We start from the raw sequence: 24,224 nt of genomic DNA on the forward strand, positions 1-24,224 counted from the left end.
TCCACACTATGTGGAGAGAAGGATCTCTTGTATATTGTATAAGTGGCCCTTTCTCTTTACAAAGAGACAGAAACAAATTAAACTCTATTCTGATTACAATTAACTTCTAGGACTTAAATGCAAGTATTTTAAGATTTTAGCATTAAAATCTCTTTAAAACAATACAATAAATATATATTTAAATTTATGATAAAATATAACTTTCTGCACAATTTTAAAATAATTATATATATTTTTTAATTCTGTTTATATAAAATATCCATTTCCTATTATTCAAATGTAAAATTATTGTTAGGATAATCTTTTACAGTTAATATTAAATTTTTAAATAAAATATTGTTTATAGATATTGAATATTTTCGAGTTAATTTGAAGTTTTCAACATCTATTCTTATTAAAATTATCAAAGTATTTCTAGCATTAATATTATTTTCAGTAGGCTGACATGTTTTCTACTTTAATTAACCAGGTAGAAATGATTTGAAATTATTATCTCCAGTGCACAAATTTGAAAATATGGAGTGAATTATTATAAAATTATACGTAGAAAGATACATAGTGATCACATAAAGATAATTTATTTTCCGCTTCTTCGCTTCTTCAATACATTACTAGACTGAGATAAATGTCAAAGATATTTCAAAACTTTTAATAATATTTCTACTTACACTTATTTTATGCAAATGTTTTTTCTTCCTTTCCTTTTTCCCTTTTTTTTAAAGAGAATAACAAAGTTCCTTTACTAATATTTCGTAAAGAAAAATAACATTTCGAAACTAAAATTCAACGGAGCATAAAATAATACAGACTTATTTATACCAAGTCTAGTAAACTTCTTAACTAAGCTTGACATGGAAATACGATAGGATTGAAAAGAAATCATTTTCAATTTCCTTTTCAAAATTTTTCTAATATAAAAATACCAAGAATACAAAAATTTATATATATATAGAGAGAGAATCAATGATTTGAAATTTACGCAGTTCAAATCTTAGTTTGCTTGTTGAAAGTAAACTTTACAGAATGTACTAGTTGTTTCTAAAACGTTATAAATTAATTAGTTCTTTTATACAAACTTTAGCTTACTGGTTGGGAACTTTGCATACCTGTTTAAATTTTTAACTCTTGTTGAATGAAAGAAAACAAATGTATAGAGAAAAAAAAAACTGGACGAGAGAGAAAGAGAGATAAAAGATCAACCTGCATTGTTAAAGAATTTAGTTAAAAAGGAATTTTAAATTGAAAGTAATTAGTCTTCTAAAGGCTAAGAACTGCTTCAAACATCCTTTTTTCTCATACACAAAGATTCATCAGTTATAATGTATTGAATATAATTAGCATAAAGAACTACATTACTGTATTATTATTATTTTTTTGTATTTTTTAAATTCAAATAAAAATAATATATATTAAATTTATTAAATTCAAAATAAAATACTATATACTGACAGTTATATACAACTGATTCTAGTTAGCCATTTTGTTAAAGGGTTTAAACTGTCTACAATCTGTCACTCGATATTATAGATATTTGGATCAGTGAGATCAACGAAGATACTAGTAGATGTGAAATACTTTTCTTTACTATTATGTCGAAATATTTCGAGTTTAATTTTGATTTTAAAAAAAATAAAATTTTATGTAAAAAAATTAATAAAAAAATAGCATTAGCAATTTCCTATTTTAATCATATTTACTTAATATAATAAGATAAATCAAGCCACTTAAAACTTTAGTCTTGTTAGTAAATACAATTATGTGTATGAATCTTATATGTCAAAGTTTCCTTTCTAAACAATTCAACTTTTGTTTAATCTGTTTACATTTATCATTATCATGAAGACTGTCAATAAATTAGTCGTTGTTTTTCTTAGAAATGAAATAATTCGCGTATAAAATATAATTTTTAATTTTCACTTATTATTCGTAAAAATTAAATATTTTATTACACATTTATAATTATAAATAGACTTTTTATGATACTGAAAATTTCATAACAATTCAAATTTGAAAGCATCTGTATAAAAATCATACCCCTCCAGCTTATTATTTTATTTTTATAAATTAAAAAATAAAAAATTAGTTTAGAAGAACTGAAATTAAAATTTGAAGTTCTCAAAAGGCTAAAAAACTACAACTTTTTACGTAAGCTAGAGCTGTTGTAGTTAAAATATTATGAAATTTTCAATGTCAAAATGGATATTAATTAATTATTTAATTGTTATGGATTGAAAAGTAAAAATATTAAATTATATTTTCATATATAAATTTAAAAAAAATTTATATAAGAAAAATAATGACTCCGTTAGTGACATTTATATTATGTTCTCTTCCTTTAGAAATTATTCTTTGTGATAATAATTGAAAACAAGTTAACATTGAATTATTTAAAAAGTGAAACTTTGAAATTAAAAAAGAAAGTGGAAGAAAAAATTAAATTTTTCTTATATTTTTTAATTTTTTTTTTTATTATTTGAGTGAAGCTTCCAATTGATTTTCCTTCGGAATCGTGTCTAAAAAATAGATGCGATTTCCCGGAATATCATTTTGTCACAAAATTGAGGTTTACTGCAACCGAGCTCCGCCCTTTTAGCATAACGGAAATTCTTATATTGTGACTCTGCTACCACTACAAAAGGAACTGTGATTGAAAAATTTGTAATTTCAATGTACAGGCAAATAAAAAAATATATATCAACGCTTATATTTCTCTCTATCCACGTATGTACTTACTTGGCACTTTCTAACTTTACGTCTATTTTTTTGATAAAGTATTGATATAATAAAGGATTTCAAGTAAAATTGAAATGAAAAAATATGAATTTAGAAAAGAAATTTTACATTTTTTTCAATAATTTATATATTTATATATAAATTTTCCTTCTTTTAGGGGGGAGGGAATACACGTGGCGTAAATTTGAAAAATGAAATAAAAATGTCACATTTTTTAATGCCTTGGATTCGTTCATTTCTATCACGTGATTAAGAAAATCCGTCTCGGTACGAGTTGCTATAGAAACGGTAGTAGAAAGGATTTGCGGAGAGGGGGGATAGCTATTGATTACAGCTGACTGCAACGCAGAAAATCTGTGCTTTTACAGTACTCCCTCTGGCGATCAACTTCTGAAGAATGTAACATATCGAAAGTGAACACTTAAAAAATAAAAATAAAAACTTAAATTAAAAAACTTTCGTTTTAAGCACAATTAATTAATTAATTAAGCATAAAGAATTGATAAAACTTTATTAATTTAGTGTAAAGAATGGGTATAATTTTGAGAATTTAGCAAAAGGAATAATTATAATTTTATCGTTTTTAATATGAAGAATAAAGGATAAAAAATGCTTATAACTTTATGAAATTAGCATAAGGAATAAAGCATGATTTTATAATTTAATGTAAAGAATAATTATAATTCTAGAAACTTAGCGTAAAGAGTAAGATATTTAAAATTTTTTAAAAATTTTATTATATAAAATATTAAATTATTTCTTAAATGTTTTTAATTTTAATATTATATACCAGAGGAATTCTTTGTTTATATATATGTATTTTTTTCTTTTCTTTTTACAAAAGTTTTAACTAAAATACAAACTTTTACAGAAATTGAAAAATATAGCCTATATAAGCCTATTTATATATAGAACATATAGATTTGGCAGAATTTTTAGTTTAAAATAAAATATTTTTTACTGTATGTCTTTATTTAAATCTTTTATATCAATAAATTTATTAATGTTTCCCACACGGCCTCAAAATATTTTTTATTGTTGTTGTTATAAAGTAAGGAATGAAAATTCACTTTTATAATATTTAGAAGAAGAATTTTAATTAATTTTTTCTTCTTTCTATAAAAATTTATGCAAAAAATAATAAATAAATAAATTGTATAACTTTTTATTAAGCTATTTTTAAATTACATTATTTAAAGCATTTTTATTCTTAATGAAACTAAAGGATATGCAGTTTAAATCGTTTTATTTTTTCACTTTCTATGTACAATTTTGCACTAGAATTCTCTTTAAATATTGATTTTCTTAACTTATTTCTTTTTAAAAATATAATTAAGAATAAATTTATAAAATATTTCTTAGATTTTTATTGAATTTTTTAAATGAAAGATACATTTCTTAAGCACAACAATTAACAAGAAGTTTTTTTTAAAGAAAATATCGAGCGGTAATTTTTAAGATATATATTTTATAATATTAAATATTAAATTTTATACACATTTATTCGTGTCAAAGGTCAGCAAATGCACTTTTGCCCCACGTAGAAAGTATTGAATGGCGCAAACCATTAAAACGCGCATTTAAAAAAATTTTAAATAAATATATATTTAAAAAAATTATACATTTAGCTGGTTATATGAATGTATAATTTTTCGACCAGCCTGACCTCTGACCTTTACTAAACCGATTGAGATAACCTCGGACACAATTCCTAAAGGACTCACTCTCTTCTCTCTGCAGCAAGCATAACCATTACCGAACACAGCGCCAATCCGCCAGTAGCGGCCAACTGTACACCAGTGACGTTGACTTGCCAGTTAGATATCGAAGAGGATGTCGAAGTAGACGTGTGGTGGACTTTCAAAGGAGAGAATGCTACCAAATTACCAAATGTTGCTATAGAACCAAACCCGACCGAAGGTATATGGAAACTATATTTATCATGTCCCACTGTGGAGCATGATGGGAGTTACGATTGCAACGCCCACTCTCGGAGCGAGACTCAATTAGTATATCGCAAAGAAACCACCGTGGAGGTGTACGGTAAGTGGGATATTTATTATAGAAAAAAAATTGTTTTTAGATATATAAATATATTTTTTGCTAGAATTATAGATATTTTATATTTTAAAAAATCTGTGCGAATATTATGATTTTAATTAAGAAGAATTTATCCTTGTTTGGATATTCAGGTAAGTGTAGTAAGTTTTCTTATTTCGTGTAAAGTAAATGAGGTCCCACGCAACGGTAGCTCAGTTATAACCGATTTATGAACCCCACCCACAGCAATATACCTTTAAGTACGCGTTTCTTACCGATTATTTTTTACGAATTTTTTATTTTTTTTTACTTTAATTTTTGTATTTGGATACTAATTTAAATCTATTCGAAAATGTTCGTTCTCGTTTATAATCCGCAATCGACTTAACTCGCTTGCAATTTTTCACGATTTTAATCGGAAATCGTGTGTTGTAATTTATATTTGTGATAGAATATTAAGTACACGTTCTTATAGATTTTTTCTCTCTTATAATTTCTAGTGTATTTTATGTAATTTAACATCTAATTTAACCAACTGAAAGCGATATTTTCCCATTTATAATGCCGCAATTGACTTAAATCTTTCGCTAAATTTTAACGATTTTAAGCAAAAATTTATTCGGTTATTTGTATTGGCGACGGGATATTAAGTACTCGCTTTTTTGAATAGATTTTTTAAAAATACTTTAGTATATAATTTCTAGCGTATTTTGTATATTTATTAACTAATTTAACGTAAGAAAAATATTCTTTCTTGTTTATTATCAGCAATTGATTTAACTCTTTGGCTAAATTTTCATGGTTTTAAGTAAAAATATTCAAAATTGCAGAAAATTTGTCTTCGTAATGGAATATTAAATACTCGTTTATTATACATTTTTTTTCTGTCTTATATTTAGATATTAATTTAACGAATTAAAAAGCGTTATTTTCCCGTTTATAAAGATGCAATTGACTGAATTCTTTGTACGAGTTTTCAAAATTGAAGCCGAATTTGATTCAAAAATTTATACAGTAATTTATCTTTTTGATGGAATAACAAATACTCGTTTATTATAGATTTTTTTTGTTTCAATTTATAATTTTTACTATATTTTATAGATGTAATATACGCTTTCAGTTCGTTAAATCAAATGTTTTTTTCGTTTATAACCTTGTAATTTAGATGATTTTTTGCCATCATAAGAGAAGTTTATTACAAATATTTTATACAGTTATTTATCTTTGTGGATAAATATTAAATGCTTATTTTTTATACATTTTGGAACATGTTTTAAATATATTTAGATGTTGATTTAATGAATCGAAAGCAATATTTTTCCGTTTATAACGTTGAAATTGTCTTAAGTATTTGGACGAATTTCCGCAATTTTAAGCAAAATTTTACTCAAAAATTTATACAGTAATTTATCTTCGGGATGGAATATTAAACGTTTAATTTCTTCGCGGATTTTTCTAATAAATTTTTTACCTTTATCCCTGAAATTTTAATAAAATATAAATACTTTTATTACGGTTAATTTTGTAGGTTTTTTTATTTATAAAAATTTAATCAAACATTAAAGTGCATTAAATAATAAAAAATAGTTTTTTTTCTATTCAAACAACAAAAAATTGCAATGTACGTGCATAGTAAATTGAGTCATAAATATTAAATAGCATCTTCAAAATATAAGTTAAATTTAAAAAATTGTTTATTTTATTTTATGTAAAGTATAAAAATAAACACTAATTTATTAAATTAAATGATAATTTCTGTTTAATATAATAAATAAATGAATAATTATTGCAAAAATTATTATAAATTTTTTGCATTATTCTCTTCCTCTGCTGCTTGTTTTTCCTCCTTGAGCCATTCTTCTGCTTAAATCTCTCCCTCATCCTTGATCTATTTTATCTTATGGATTTCTGATAAGAAATTTTTTTCTTAATATAATAATTTTATATTTAATAAACTTAATATATATATACACTACATTAAAATATATTTTATATATATAATATATTTTAGTGTATTTTAAAACGAATATTTATATATATATTTATATACATATATATTTATAAATTTCACTGTGCAATTCGTGAAAATATATATAAACACGTCAGCCAAGCCAATATCTGGTATATATATATATATATTTATGTATTAAAAATGTTATAAACATCCGTTGAAAAAATCACTGACAGGTTTAACTATCCTTTAACAGTTTTCACACATAGTATATGCCAAGTCAGCGAAGAATTTAACAGGTTTCTTAACTTACCGGAAGCGATAAAGCTGATACTTTGATTCTTCTACGTAAACAAAAACTACTGTACTATATATATATACACTTTTGCTATATTAAACCTATCGTTTTTCGTACTATAATATTAATGAGTTTAGTGGAAAGTAATCGAAGTCGTTATTTCTTTCCTTGCAAAGAAGTTATGCATGCAGCACTACACTTCTCTATCGCTAATGCGAATTACTACTACCTATTCGGAATGCGTTTAAAATATTTAATAATATGGCATTTAAAATATTTTTAAATGTTTACAAATTAATTTTATAAATATTTGAAATATTTTTCTTCACGATTTTTATAGGATTTTCTTTTTTATATAAAATTCACTCTTTCTCTCTCTCTCTCTATATATATATATATAGATGAAGCCAGTTGGAGAGAAGGTGTTTCTTTTTCTTTCAGACTGATGATGGATGACGTATACAAGTTACAGTAGATTGTCTATCGCTAAATTTCGGCAATTATCCGCTACGAGAAGGAAGAACTGGCCCAATGGATGTCAGTTAGGAATGCTTTCTGTCGCGAGAACGAAAATGAAACTGAAAAAAGTCAGCAGTCCAAAACTCCCTAAACTCTCATTCGTCATAGTCTGGCAGGAAAGTTTCAACATTTAGTTCCCCCGGGGGTGGAGGATAAAAAATAACAACTTCCGGAAATAGAGACTAGACTTACTTTCGCCAGTTTGGATGATACGAGTCGGCGTGACAAGTTCAAACAAAAAGTCGTGTTAGCTATTTTTTTCTTTTTCTTTCTGTCCTGATTGATATCGAATGTTTAAAAAAAAAGAGGGATTGATGCAGTAATACATCGAACAGCATCACAAAAAAATTGAGTGTTTTATTTTCAATTTGGATCTCTTTGTTAGATAGTGATGTACTCTCTGCAACTAATTTAACATCATTTTATTTTTCAAAATTCAAATCCTATTTTCGTTCACTTTCATTCTGATTTAATAAATTACTTTATTTAATAACTCATATATATTCATGTTTTGTTTTTTTTGAATTCCTTATAAATGTACACTTCGGAATTTGATTAATGTGTATTTATATTTATAGAAATTTTATTTTGTTTTGTTTTTTTGAATATTTCGCCATCTGAAAGTCAATGTTTTTGTTGTTTTTTTCTCCTGTAAATAATAGGCAAAATTCCTTACTATTTACAAAAATAATTTCGCATGTTTCTGCTTTTTTTCTGTAATTTATTTTTAATTGGATGTTGTTGTAAATTCCTCGAAAATTAATTTAAACTGTTGATTAACTTCTTTACTTTTCTAATAGCTTTTTAACTATTAATTTTGTGATTATTTAACTACCAGTTAAGCTATAAATTATAGAAAACGATTAGAGTTTTGTTATCACTTTCCAACTAATTTATTCATTCAATAAGTTTAACTAAGACTTAAACAGAAATTCCTGACATTTTGTTAATCATTTTTCGTCATTTTTTAAAGAAAATAGGCATTAATTGATTAAAACTTCGTTCCTATAAATGGATAAAGTATTTTGAAAGTAAACAGAAGTCGACAAATAGGATTTTCCTTCACAATGCTATCCTTATTCGAATTGTTGTCTAATAGGCTTACGTCTATTTATTTCGTCATTGTGTCAGGTGAGTCAATGGATTACAGCTGCTGATTGGCAAATAAAGGTAATCCTTAGAGGATAAGAATGGACAGTGTAACCACTTAATACTCCTAATTTAAAAAAAAAAAAACGGAAAAATATTCCTCATAATTTTATTAAAATTTAAATTTTCAGACATTTTAAATAACAAGACACGTTCTTGTATTGTTTAATTGGTGTTTGTTAACCATTTTTTTAATAAGAAACCCCTCGGAGTGAGCGTTATTATACAAACGGGAATCGCGAACTACAGATTGAAAAGCGTGAACGAGACTAACTGTTATTTTTGCTTTGTTTATATAATTATATTTACCAATTTGTTAAATTAGACTTAATGATTAGTTTTAAATGTTAATAACGATTACTATCTAAATTTACAACACTTAATCAGCTAGTTACAATATTATCTGAAAACTTCATATACGTTGTAATCTATAACGTTATTCGCCAACGTGGATGTGTTTAGATTTTCATCGCTGATAAAATACTAAAATTAGAATGTAAATCGTGGAAAACAATTTTCAAAATTTTTTTTTTTGAAAGAATTAAAAATTTATTATCATATTTTTATATAAAAAAGATATTTATTACATTAAGTTTATTTATAGAATTTTTAGAAATGGGGAGGATGTTGTAAAATGTATCTATAAAGACTTTAAGAATAACGTACATCGATTCCTTATACAGCCTTTGGGGACGATTATTTGTCCTGGAGTGAGCAATCAATCATAGACATGGTTAGTTCTAGCCCAGAGGAAGTTATCTTGTGGAATAAATAGTTCAATTTCTTTTCGTCTTGTGTAAAACTTGTATGGAAGCTCACATACCAACTTACTCATACGGATAATTGAAGTCTTCGTAATAACCTTAACATAAGAATCTTAAGAAAATTCAATAAAGGAATAAAGATTTTCGATGAATATTATCATTTAACACGTTATGTGCTTCGTAATTTATATATTTGTATCAAGTTTGTAGCATTTGAGTTACTTTGCAAAGCGTAATTCTGGAGGAACTAGGGCAACGCCCAGGTCGAGTGGTACAGTAACGAGCAGCTCGTTGAAGTCACTTTCATTTGTCTTTTGATCGACAGGTAACAGGATCGTAAAGTTTGTAAATTATGAAAAATTATCACCTTTACTGTTGAAATGCTAATTTCTGTTAATTAACTAAACTTAAACTGAAGTTTGTTTTGATAAGTCAAGCAGTTTAAAGCAATTAAAATTCTAATAGCTTTATATGCTTTTACGTAGAAGATGGAATATTTACATAAACATACAATTGTAGTTAATCAGACTTAATTAAACGACTATATGTACATATGTATATATTTTTATATAAATTATTTAAGAAATAAAAAAATGATAAATTTCTAACCAATTTCGTTAAAATAAACAATTTTTGTTAATAATTTCACAAAAAAAATCCATTCAAGTTTATTGGAATGTGTTATTGTAAATCTGAAGTATCTAAATTAAATTTAAATAAATAAAGAATCAAAAAAAGAGTGAAAGAAAAAAATCTTTAACGTGCACGATATACAAATTTCCATTCAGAAATGCATCAAATGAAGAGGCATCCTTGCACTCAAACTGTCAAAATAAGTTCGTTTCCATAGAAATAACTCTTGAATGCTTATAAGTAATTCATAACATCTTTCTTGGAAAGAACTGTATAAATTGACCGCTTTTATTCAGCCATATATATATATATATATATTTAGAATACTTGATTTTTTATGTGATACATAGTAGCTTGGTTCGATAATAATCTATGTCAAAATATTCTCTTATTATTCTTCTCCTTGCCAAAAAAATATGCCATATCATCAAAGAAGATGCTAGAAAAAATAATTCAGTAAATAGAATATTCAGTTGAAAATTTTTCTATAGTTATAAATTATTTCCCTTCAGAGACGTCTTTCTATCTTCCTTATTTTTTCTTTCTTTCATCTTCCTCCTCCTCCTCCTCCTCTTCTCTATCTACCTTGAATAATTTAGGATACCGCACCTTTACTTTTTTCGGTCTTATTTATTTTTTTAATTGTGTGATTTTCATCAAGTCCTTGAAATTTCGTACAGATTTACAAAGTAAAATAAAGAAGGAAAGTAAAAAAAAGGTGTGACGAAAGAAAATTACTTTTGCACAGATTCTTAAGATAGTGTTGTTGAATGATCTTGACGCTTTAAACCCAGTTAATACTCTACACAATTCCTAATTAGGATACAGAGTTGTGTTATATATAGGAGTATGTATGTCACACCTGTCTCGATTTCATTTCCTCTTGGTTGACTCTTTCCGGTCCTTTTCGTCAATGACTTTCACTACCCCCTTATATGTAAATACTGTAAGGAAACTGCTTAGGGTTGGGATAGTTTAAAGCTGTAAAGATTTAATTAAAGTTAGCAACACTTACTAAAGATATAATTCTTAATGACAATTCATTTGAATTCTTCAAAAGAATTCTGTCAAAAATATGGGAAATGAAATTTGATATTTGACATTTAATGGGTGATTAAAATTGCTGTCAATGCATTTCTTGTATTAAATTGGATAAAGGTAAAGTTTTGTAGTGTTATATGAAAGTTATTTAAGTAATATAAAAGTTTACTAGAAAAATTCTTTTTGTAAAATAATAAATTATTCATAAATTAAATTTTTAAGCAAAGTTTAAAAAAATAATGTTATAACCTCTTACTGTATTAAATTGTCATGAATTGTTTGTTTTCATCAACACCATCAACCGAGTAAATTCCATTTTTATGAAGAAAAACTGAAATTGCCAACCTATAATTTATATCCAAAAGCAATCTTTTTGTATATCCCTCTTCTTAAAAGTATCAAATAATACTTTTCCTTATTAAATGGTCAATAAAGTTAAAAGTTTTTATTCCTTTTTCTCTTTATATTTTGAAGATATTTCAAGATCAGCTCAACCTTTATTCTGATACTTGACGTTCTATAATAACATAAAAGTAGTCAGATAGATGAGTGAAGCAATGTGTTTTTACAAGAGAAACACTAAAAAAATCATCCCTCTGATAACNGATAAAAATTATTTAAACAAATAAAATATGGAAAATTTGAGTTGTGTGGTTGCATTTGTTTGTTTTTTATTGTATAAAAAGTGAAATTTATTTGCCACTTAATTAGTTTTTAGTTTCTAGAAATGATGGATACAAAAGCTAGATTCTGACGAACAGCCACACAGGCAAGTAAATACAAAATTACAATTCTTAATTTTGATTTCCAAGTGAATTTAAGAGTTATGTGCTTGAATGCATTAAATTACGTAAATGGAAATACAGTATAATTTATAAGAGAGTATTATCGAATTTCTGAAAATTTTAATTTTCTGGCTCGTAATTTCCAAGAAACAGGCGACAGACAGGCTGACGGACGAGAAAAGTACAGACTTTCATTACTTAAACTGTTTTAGCTTTTGAGAAAACTAAGAATGCTGAGAATAACACAAAGAAAGATGCAGTTTATTATGGATGTGTTCAAGTTATTTTAAATATTACACCTTTCTTTTTTATTTATTTTCTAGAAAACATGCAAATAGGCAAACTAATCAAGTTAAAAATGTGTAAAAAGCTACCACTTTTTTCAGAAGTACAAGTCACAAGTAACTCAAATTCAAACCTACTTTAAATATAGATAAAGTTGAATTAATACAAGTAATGTTTACTTTATATAAATGAACTTTTTTCCCTTTTTAAAACCAAAATTAATTCATCACAGTGCAATAAAAAACAAAACAAAAAGAGTTTCAATAAGAGAAAACTAGTTAATAGCCTAAGGAAAAGTTTAGATAAGACTCACATCTCTGAGAAAATTTGTAATTAATCGCAATTAAGTAGCTAGCCAATTACTTCCTTCATCGATAAAATTCCAGAAAAATAAAATGAAAGGAAAAAAATTGAGAAAAAGAAAGTGATTTATCAATCATTTGTCAGGCAGCTTTCGTGTAGTTACAAACCAGATTGTACTCAATAGTTGATAGATTAAAGTATTGTAACCGTCCAGGTAAAACGGTTCGATATTCCACCATTCAGCAATTGTGTAGGATGACGTACAGAGAAACACTGCTCTTCAGAAAAATGACTTTGCAATGACATCCATTAAATTTCTAGTGACAACTATTGATGGATACCATTATATATATACATATATACATATACACCCAAGTAAACCATAATGGATAAATGAAATAAGTTGTAAACATTCCTGTTACTTGATTAAAAAAAATATCTTCCTCCTCTTCTTCTTTGGTAATCATGTATTGTATGCCAACAATTTAAACAGATATATTTCCTTCTTTATCTATTGCAGAAACATCAAATAAATTACCAAATAAATGGGCAATTTCAATTTTACTTTTTACTTTTGTTTTGTATGAAAAAATTAGTCGATTTAATTTAATAACTGCTAGCAAATTGGTGGATATTTTACCTTTTTTTTTAAAAAAATGTTTTTTTTTTCTGCCAATTTTTATAATGTTTATAAGTTTGAAAAAGTATTAATTTGTAACTTTAAAAAAAGGTGTTTTTATTAAAGAAAAATTAACTTTTTTCTGTGTTTTTTTTCCTGTTAATTTTCTGTCAGAAAATTAAGATTTTTTAATATACCGTATATATGTTTTTTATTTTTAAAATTTTATTTAGAAATATTCAAAATTGGTTATTTAATCAAGTTTTGTTCCTCCCTACAAACAAATTTTCATGTAAATATAAAATATATATTTTTACTATAATAATATTGAAGAATTTCATTCGTAATTGTATAAAAAAAAATAAATATAAATATAAAAAATAGTATTTTATAAAATTTTCTTGTATACTTTATATTCAGTTCGACTTTTTAAATATTTATATCAAATATAAATTAAATAAATATGTTAAAATTTCAGTTAAAAATTAAGAAATTGTTAAAAAATTCAATAAAAATTAATGTAAAAATTAATAAATTATTTAAGCGTTAATTTAAATTATACAAAATAACACAATTAGAAATTAATGTTATGTATATTTCTTGTCTTATGTATAAATTATTAATTATAATCTCATTTATCATGCAATTACTTCTTTGATAGACCTCTAAGAGCTATAGACAAATCTTGTTAACAAGGGTTATTATTATTATATTTTATGTTATAATTTTTTACTAATTAATTTGATTTTTAATATCTAAAATCAAATTTCTTAATTATTTAAGAATAAAATTTTTAATTATTCCTTTTATACACAGATGATGCTATAATATAAAAATTAATAAAATTCTTGTTTTAATAACAACAATTTTTTATTTTATAACTTTAACTGAGTTGAAAGGTTCTTTCTTGTAGATTCTATGGTTTTAAATTGTTACTAGAAATCTTTAGAGTGTTTTCAAGTAAACTTGAGATCAAACTTAAGTTCAGAAATCTTCTCTAAGCTGAAGCTTATTAGAAGGGGCACTTCTTTTAATTTAGTTACATTGAGAAGTCTAGAAATCTTAATTTTGAAAGCACGAATTTCTTGCAATTAGTTTCAAAGAGAGAGCAGTGATAGAATTTAAAAATGCTACAAAATTTGATTTTCTTTATTAATTTTTAAATAAAATTCTTATAAAATTTCAATTATAAGGAAAGAAAATTTATATTTTATAGTTGCAAATGAGTTGCAAAGTGTTCTTTCTTGCGAAAAAACACTTTGAAACTCATTGAATTTAATGATTTAAAATGGTTCAAAGATTCAATTTAAGTCGTTCAATTCAATGGTTCAAAATGGTTCAAAGATTCAATTCAGCTTATTCTATTCACTGGTTCAAAATGGTGTTACTAGTAATCTCGTATACTACTAGAATACTGGAAATCTTAATATTCGAAGAAAATTATTATTTATGAACAAAGATTTTAATTCTGATGTACAAAATTAATTGAAAATCACATTTTCTTATAGATCCAGTAGTTCAAAAAGTTAGAATTGAAAGTTTTAAAGTGCTTCTCGTAATGTTAAATTTCCAGGAGAGCACTTTTAATTTAATTATGTTAAAAAATAAAAATTTTTTACAGGTTTTTAAAGTAAAAATAAGAATGATAGCATTTAAAAATTTTGATACTCTTGAAAACACGAATTTTCTACAATAATATCGTGTAAAAATTCTATAAAATTTCATATTTTGTCTTAATTTTTAAATAAAATTCTTACAGAATTTCAATTTTAAAAGCAAACGTTTTTATATTTTAAGATTCTAAATGAGTTGCAAAGTGTACTTTCTTAGAGCTTCAATAGTTTACAGTGGTATTACAAGAAATCCTATACTTGACGCTTAGTAAACAAAACTTTTTAAATTTAGTTATAATGTAAAAAAATAATAATAATAGAATTTTAACGAAAACCCATTCATAGACTTTACTAAAATAATAATAATAAAAAAAAGCGCCAGAAAAGAACTGGAACCAGTAACAAGATAGAATAATCTTTGCTGTGTCGACTGTGTCCACAAAAAGGATTAACTTTGTGCTTTCCGTAAAGTAAAGTAACAAATAGAAAATAAAAAATAAGTCTAGATGTCTACTAGAAACAGGAAACATTCTGGTAACCAGATGGATTGTGGAAGATAAGAAACAGTTTAAATTGGGGATTTGGTGAATGGGATGGATGTCACTGCATCTTACAAGAACAACTGTTGCTAGAAATAACGTTTACGCTTAAGAGTGATTGATTGTCAAAGATGGTATGAACAAACAGTTAACGAAGCTTCCGATAAAACCTAACAAATAAGGATTAACACTTTTCTAATCAACTTAAAAAATCAATTAAATTCTATAAAGTTAAATCCTATTAAACAATTTATCTCGTAATTATTTATGACCTTATTTATGATTTAATTGATTAGAAATCTTTCATAAAATTTGTTTACATGTTTAAATTTTATACCCAAGAGTATTTAAGAATTCTAAAATCTTTAGAAATTCTCTAGATACTTTGTTTAGTTAGTAATTTTACTGATTAAAAAAAAATTAGTTTTTACAACTCTTAAATCAGAAATTTAATAAGTAAATTGCTTTATTTTATTAAAATCTTTTTAAAAATTTGATTAGATATTTAAATTTTATCTACAAGACTACTTAAAATTTAGTTAGGAAGTCGAAACTCCTTTGAAATTTTTAGGATACTTTGTCTTCTTAGCTAATTTTATTAATAAAACAGTAATTTTTATACATCTTAAATGAAATAAATACGAAATAGATTTATTTAAAATATTATTTTATTAAAATGCAGATAAAATATTTGAAAATTTGACATTAAAATGCTTATAAAAATGTATATTTTACCGTTCACCGTATCCAGCGAGTGAATATAATTACTTAGAATTTAACGAGATTTCTCTTGATTTATTATATAAATGTTTGTAAATATATTACGATTTTAATATCAACTTTTGTCATATTTTAAGTTTCAATTTAACTTTCTTTGCGTTGTTTAAGAGATTTTCGGAGATGACGCGCGCCTTTTGACCATAAATCATTTGCCACTTCAACGTAACAGACAACTCATGATAAATATTGGCCAGGAGTGATTTCTCATCGAGAATTTGAAGCTTCGTTGCTTAGTTGAGTATGTAGACAGGTTCGCATATATTAAGATCTTGATGATAGTTTGGTGCTGTATTTCTCCACGATTCATTTTTCTAACAAAGTTTGACGTTGAGGGGAAAGTTATTTAATTTTTCTACTCGACTTGATGGAAAGATAAAAAGTTCGTAAATAATTTAATTTTTTTCCTCATTTCTTGCTTAATTTATTGCATTTTTTAGTGTAATAAATTATCATAAAAATTATAAAATTCATTTTTTAACGATTTCTAACACCTTTTTTTTTAAAGAGAATTTTTTATATATAAACACTATTTTCAAGTTTAACGAAAACCCATTCATAGACTTTACTAAAATAATAATAATAAAAAAAAGCGCCAGAAAAGAACTGGAACCAGTAACAAGATAGAATAATCTTTGCTGTGTCGACTGTGTCCACAAAAAGGATTAACTTTGTGCTTTCCGTAAAGTAAAGTAACAAATAGAAAATAAAAAATAAGTCTAGATGTCTACTAGAAACAGGAAACATTCTGGTAACCAGATGGATTGTGGAAGATAAGAAACAGTTTAAATTGGGGATTTGGTGAATGGGATGGATGTCACTGCATCTTACAAGAACAACTGTTGCTAGAAATAACGTTTACGCTTAAGAGTGATTGATTGTCAAAGATGGTATGAACAAACAGTTAACGAAGCTTCCGATAAAACCTAACAAATAAGGATTAACACTTTTCTAATCAACTTAAAAAATCAATTAAATTCTATAAAGTTAAATCCTATTAAACAATTTATCTCGTAATTATTTATGACCTTATTTATGATTTAATTGATTAGAAATCTTTCATAAAATTTGTTTACATGTTTAAATTTTATACCCAAGAGTATTTAAGAATTCTAAAATCTTTAGAAATTCTCTAGATACTTTGTTTAGTTAGTAATTTTACTGATTAAAAAAAAATTAGTTTTTACAACTCTTAAATCAGAAATTTAATAAGTAAATTGCTTTATTTTATTAAAATCTTTTTAAAAATTTGATTAGATATTTAAATTTTATCTACAAGACTACTTAAAATTTAGTTAGGAAGTCGAAACTCCTTTGAAATTTTTAGGATACTTTGTCTTCTTAGCTAATTTTATTAATAAAACAGTAATTTTTATACATCTTAAATGAAATAAATACGAAATAGATTTATTTAAAATATTATTTTATTAAAATGCAGATAAAATATTTGAAAATTTGACATTAAAATGCTTATAAAAATGTATATTTTACCGTTCACCGTATCCAGCGAGTGAATATAATTACTTAGAATTTAACGAGATTTCTCTTGATTTATTATATAAATGTTTGTAAATATATTACGATTTTAATATCAACTTTTGTCATATTTTAAGTTTCAATTTAACTTTCTTTGCGTTGTTTAAGAGATTTTCGGAGATGACGCGCGCCTTTTGACCATAAATCATTTGCCACTTCAACGTAACAGACAACTCATGATAAATATTGGCCAGGAGTGATTTCTCATCGAGAATTTGAAGCTTCGTTGCTTAGTTGAGTATGTAGACAGGTTCGCATATATTAAGATCTTGATGATAGTTTGGTGCTGTATTTCTCCACGATTCATTTTTCTAACAAAGTTTGACGTTGAGGGGAAAGTTATTTAATTTTTCTACTCGACTTGATGGAAAGATAAAAAGTTCGTAAATAATTTAATTTTTTTCCTCATTTCTTGCTTAATTTATTGCATTTTTTAGTGTAATAAATTATCATAAAAATTATAAAATTCATTTTTTAACGATTTCTAACACCTTTTTTTTTAAAGAGAATTTTTTATATATAAACACTATTTTCTAGTGTCTTTAGTTAACGGAATCTTTTATGTATACAGGCGCTTATATCTGAAAATTTTATGCTTATTTTACAGAATAAATTGTTATTTAAATTGTTGAGTCATTCGTAAAAATTAACGTAAAATTTAGCGAATAAACAATGTGCTTTTAGTGATTTATAATGACATTTAAACAGGAGAAACACTGTTTATCTAGAACTACACGAAACTTCATCTGATGTCGATCTGTTACGAATTCATTTGCGTGAAGCGTAACGCCATGTCAACCCCAAAACATACAACTTGTCATGTGAATAAAATCGTAACACGTGTTACAATCACGTGTTGCATTTGTCATAGATATTTGTAAAAAGAAAAAAAATCATTACCGTTTGTAATTTGTTTAATTGGTTACGTTAAATTTCGTTTTGTAAATGAAGTTACTAACTTTAAGTATGATATAATAACTAGAGGATGAATTTACGATAAATGCGGAATGTGACTCAAGCAATTTATAACAAACAACTGGATTAGATTGCATGGCCATTTATTGCACACTTAGAACAGGCACTCGAATCAATGCAGACTTGTTCCATTATACAATGTAGGACTGTTTACATCATATTAACATTATTATGGTTGCGACACAAGTGGATATGCAATTACCGATATAAATTAAATTAAATTTTCGTGGAAATTTATTTTATAAAATTTTTAAAAAATGGATGAAATTTAAATTAATTTGTTTATATTATAGAAAAATGTCTTTGCTGATGTTTTTTATTGTTACGTATCGATTATGTGAATGTCTGTTCATTTTATATCATTAATTCCTTGGAGTTTGCCATTGATTATAACTAATATTTACTGGCTTGAGTTACGTAACTATGCTTTAATTTGTATTTTATATTCTACTATTAGTGCTCAATAATTTCTATACTATTCTCCATAGCCTAAAGCTGTCTATAATAGATATTTAACAGAATTTCTCTTCGTTAACGCCACTTATTCAACCATAAAGTCAATCTAAAGTTTTGTTCCTCATTACAATGCTACAGTTACGAAATTACTAGGTTGTTATATTCATTTAAACTATGTAAATACCCTCACTCTATGAATTATAGATGATGAGCATACTGCTTTTTCGCTTGATTGTCTCCAATAATACACCTTATTTAACTATACTATTAATGTCAATAAATAAAGTAAGAATATTTCCACGTTACAACTGTACAGTACCTATCGTTACTATGTAAATAGGATGAACTATTATATTGACATTTACATAGTGTAGACGAATATAATAGTTTTCTAGCTCCATGTCGATAAGATGATGCGAGGAACTAAAGAAGGAAACATGTATTTACATTACCCAGCTGTTGATTATGTTTTCTTTGTGTCTCTTAATTAATGCACCTATTCATCGTAAATGTAAAGAAATGGTTGTTTGCCTCTCGTTACAATCTTATAGATAGGGCATTTTTAAATCGTTATTTGGCTGCAACTTGAAAAAATTGTAGACCTATAATTTCCCACTGCCGTCCGTCCGGCTGTCTGATTGTTTCTTAATTTCGAGAACGAGTTTAGATAGATGAAAGTTGAAAGCAGATATGAAAAACTAAGGGGCAGGATGCTCCTATTAACTACACAAACTAGATTAAAAAAGTCAAATAAAGAAGAAAAGTTAAAAGACGTAACAATATGGTCACGTTATGTTAATTCAAAAATTTCCCCTGAAAGGAGAGATGACCGGCACGACTTTATTGTAACAGGAAAAGTATGATGCACGGGGGTAAGCCACTACTCAGAGTATATATTTTAAAGTAAATAAAAAGTATGATTAAAACAATGATTGTGACCATGTTATAATAAATAATTGCTCGTATTTATACTATTAATATATAATATATAAATGAAGTACACATTACATTATAAATGAAGTACAGTATAATGTACACAGGTATAATAATTTAATGCTTGCAGAAGATAATGAATTACCAAACTTTATCACATGACTAACTTTTCTTTGCTTTTCTTCATTAAATCATCATGTCAGTATAAAAATAAAAATAAAGGTTCTTAAACTCTGTAAATGTGAAAGTAATAAATGTTTTACCATCCAAACACCTCATTCTACACCTCCAAATTGCATTTTATCCTGTTCAACACTAATAATAGCATATTTACCATAGAATAAGTGAATTAAACTACAGTAAAAATGTAACAAATAATTTACGAAAGTATATACACTTGAAAGAATTGTATAAGAATTCAAAATAAACGTTAATTAGATGACAATAGGAATACTGAGTTGGCAACAGTTTATCGGATTTTAATGCAGCAATTAAGTTGAGCATGCCAAGAAAGCTAGTTAGATACAGATGATTATGCATAACTGAATGATTAGCCAGTTATTCATAATATCAACTTTAACCTTTAGTGAAGTGTTTGTTTGCTTGCTAAGAGAAACAGGAAAGACGTGAAAATGTAATTACTTGTTTAGACATTATGACCGAACAGGAAAGGTCATAAAGATGAAGAATAATAAATTAATTATAATGAAGCAATCCGCCTAGAAGATAATATTAATTACTGAAAAAATATTTATTTGAAGTTATATACGGGAAATGATAATGCGTTTGGTTTGGTAAATTAATTAGAATTTCTTGCCTTAAAACTGTACAATAGCGTCATCATCATCATCTTATTTTTAATCAACCTCATCCGACACTCTTAATAATAAAACATATATCCTAATAGAAGTTCACCATCATCCTAAATATCCTTGCAATAATTTTATCATCATGTTCAGTTTGCATGTTTTAAAATTCGAAGACAAACATCTTTACAGTAATTCCATCATCATCATCATCTTGTATTTTTTAAAAGATAGAGAATTTAATTTTATTTTATCATCATTTCGCATTATTAAAAGGTTTCAAATATTTTTTCTATACAAGGCTGAAGCTGTATTTTTTCATACAATACTTGAATATTTTGAAACGTATTAAAATAGAAACGTTCAATAATTTCAACTGCAAGAAGAAAAATAAATCGGTACTTGTATAAAAAGAAAGAAAAAAAAGCAAAGAAAGAGCGAGAGAAAGAGAAGCAAAGTTTAAAAAAATAATGTTATAACCTCTTACTGTATTAAATTGTCATGAATTGTTTGTTTTCATCAACACCATCAACCGAGTAAATTCCATTTTTATGAAGAAAAACTGAAATTGCCAACCTATAATTTATATCCAAAAGCAATCTTTTTGTATATCCCTCTTCTTAAAAGTATCAAATAATACTTTTCCTTATTAAATGGTCAATAAAGTTAAAAGTTTTTATTCCTTTTTCTCTTTATATTTTGAAGATATTTCAAGATCAGCTCAACCTTTATTCTGATACTTGACGTTCTATAATAACATAAAAGTAGTCAGATAGATGAGTGAAGCAATGTGTTTTTACAAGAGAAACACTAAAAAAATCATCCCTCTGATAACTACTTATCTTTTCTAAAGCTAAAGGATAATATTGGAATCTTTCAGAAAGTGAAGAGCAAGATGTTATTCAGCTGAAAGAACATAAAAGTCATCTTTCTAATTAACTAAATTTTATATTATTTTTACTTACTTCACACAATTTCTTCTTAAAAAATACTTTCGTACAATAAAATTTGTTCAACTTAATCAAAAAAGAATAATAAAATTAGCTTCTTTTTTAAAATAAAGTATTACCTCCTCATTCCTTCGTTTCTCCGTCAGTAAATGTATTAAGAATATCTCGAGATGTTTTCCAGCTAAAAATTTAAAATTTTTTAGGATGGTTTTATCAGTTTATTATTTACTTTTATACCAAATTTGGTCATTATAGGATTAAAAGAATAGGATATAGAAGAGGATAGCAATAAACTTGGCTCGGAATCTTATGAAAACATTTTTGAAAAGATTTTTTATGAAATTTTATTTTAAAAAATAATAAAACAGCTTATATTATATACTTTATAATATAATCAAAATACGTCTTTTAAATCAAGATATCAAGCAAAATCTTACGCTTTTTGATATATTGACACGATTTATAGAAAGCTTACAATGGCTGAATCGTCCATTTCTGAATATATTTTTTTAAAGTTTTGTGATGCATAAAAATTCTAAATCTTTTAAAAATGACACGAGGTAATTTATTTTTAAAAACTTGAAGATGTAATTTATTAATTTATTTTTCTATTGACGAAGTCATGCTTATAGTTCTTTTCATACTTATGTTTTTTTACTTATCATAAATTCACCTAATCATATATTTTATAATTAATAATTGAAAATTAATCACAAATTTACAGAAATTATATTAAAAAATTAAATTTATAACAAATATTTGTGAACAATTACTTAATTTTCGTTAAATTAAACAATTTATATTGGAATTTATTTATTTATAAGAATTTATAAAATATTATCAAAAATTACACCCTTGTCTAACACGTATAATTGATCCAACTTTTCAGCGCATTATTTATGTAATTCTCAATTAAATGCAGCAGTTACTCGATCATATTATACTTTATTTACTTATTATTTCATAAATAAATTCACGGAAATGTTCATAGCCTTCGAAATTTAACTGAATCAATAGCAGTAAATAAATAAATTTAAATTTTCTTTATTTTTCTTTTATGCTTTTAAAGTTAAAGAGAAATATTGCTTCGTCCTTTCGTTTGTCTGTCAGTCCAGGTATTAAGAATATCTCAAAAATCTTTTGAAATAGAAAAATTTTCTTAATAGAAACTCATTATATATTTTTGTACTTAACATTATTATGATCGACCAAAAGAACCAAATAAATTAATATAAAAATTTTTTTAAACATGACAAATATCAAATACAAAAATTTAATTGAAGTGATGAATTTAATAACTAATTTTAAATTTTGTATATATATTTTTATATTTATGAGAAATATTNTTCCAACCTTAACGAGATTTGTGACTGCTTTACTGACTGCAAGAACTGGTCGAGACAGATCTGGCATGGCATTTCCATCTTCAGCCTCTTCGTGAAGGATCACCAGACGAGAAACCTGCTGAGCAACTGGTTCCAAAATACTTTCAATAGTTTTAGTATGAAAAACAGGCATGTTAGCTGTTTAAAATTTGCCCAAATTAAATGTTATTAGTAAGCGAGAGGCGCATAGATTACGTCTTGGTCGTCGAATACCATCAGATAAGTGGTTTGCTGCTTATTCTTGCAGGAAGACGAGACGCCCACACCCTACTCACCCTCTCTCTCCACCGACTCTGACAGACTCAGAGACAATAATTATTAATTAAAAGAAAATTTAGGAAAAGAAACAATGACTTAAGAGAAAAAGTCGAATAAATGTTTGCTCTGTTGAATCTCGTAGATAGGAACCATAATCAGTGCTTCAGAAGTGCACACACAAACACACACACACACACTATATTGATCATACTAACAGTTCTATCATAAAAGCTAGTATTAATATCAAACTTAGTACAAACAAAGAATAGAAACAGCTGGAAGCATTCACAACGCTCTGTTTAAATGGCAGCCCATTGCTTAGTTTTCATCTGTAAAACATTAAATGAGCATTGTATATTTTGTAATTCAAAAGATGTATATTTTAAATTCTTTATTTTCTTATTTTTTTTAAGTATTTAAAGTATAACATGCGATTCACTCCTATACTTACTGTGTGACCACCTGTGTTGTTATTTAATGAGAGGCAATTAGTGCATCTCCTACTTGATCGTTACATCCAAAAATAACTAATTGATCTAAAGCATGATTCGTTTAATCACTTACATCTATTGAAATAGTTTTCTATCCTCATTTTTTTTTTTCATCCTTTTTTCATCATCATCCTGTTGGAAAAATTCTGTATATGTAATTTGTATTGATCTCATTTACGGAATGAATTCCTCCTCCTCTTCTTCTTTCTTTATATTAAAGTTTTCTTTTTAAAATATTGCTTAATTGAATCTCTAATTTGTAATACTGAAAAAAAAAAATACGTATTGAAGATTATTTAATTTTTTAAATAGAATTTTTATTAATAAAATTTAATTTTTTCCTGTTTAAAAATTTTAATTGTATTGTTGATATGGCGATTTTTTT

General features: G+C 25.6%; 1 protein-coding gene across 1 annotated transcript in view; it reads left to right on the top strand.

Moving 5' to 3' along the window:
- Positions 1-24,224, top strand: part of LOC111641360 (receptor-type tyrosine-protein phosphatase alpha-like) — a 372,536-nt gene that overhangs the window by 123,066 nt on the left and 225,246 nt on the right. The window contains exon 2 of the mRNA XM_023387510.1: positions 4,474-4,776. Within this exon, the coding sequence (XP_023243278.1) occupies positions 4,474-4,776 (303 nt within the window). The remainder of the gene's footprint in view (positions 1-4,473; positions 4,777-24,224) is intronic.

The sequence above is a fragment of the Centruroides sculpturatus genome, unplaced genomic scaffold (assembly GCF_000671375.1).
Source record: "Centruroides sculpturatus isolate CEXI.00-Female unplaced genomic scaffold, Cexi_2.0 scaffold196, whole genome shotgun sequence".
NCBI classification, from domain to species: Eukaryota; Metazoa; Arthropoda; class Arachnida; order Scorpiones; family Buthidae; genus Centruroides; species Centruroides sculpturatus.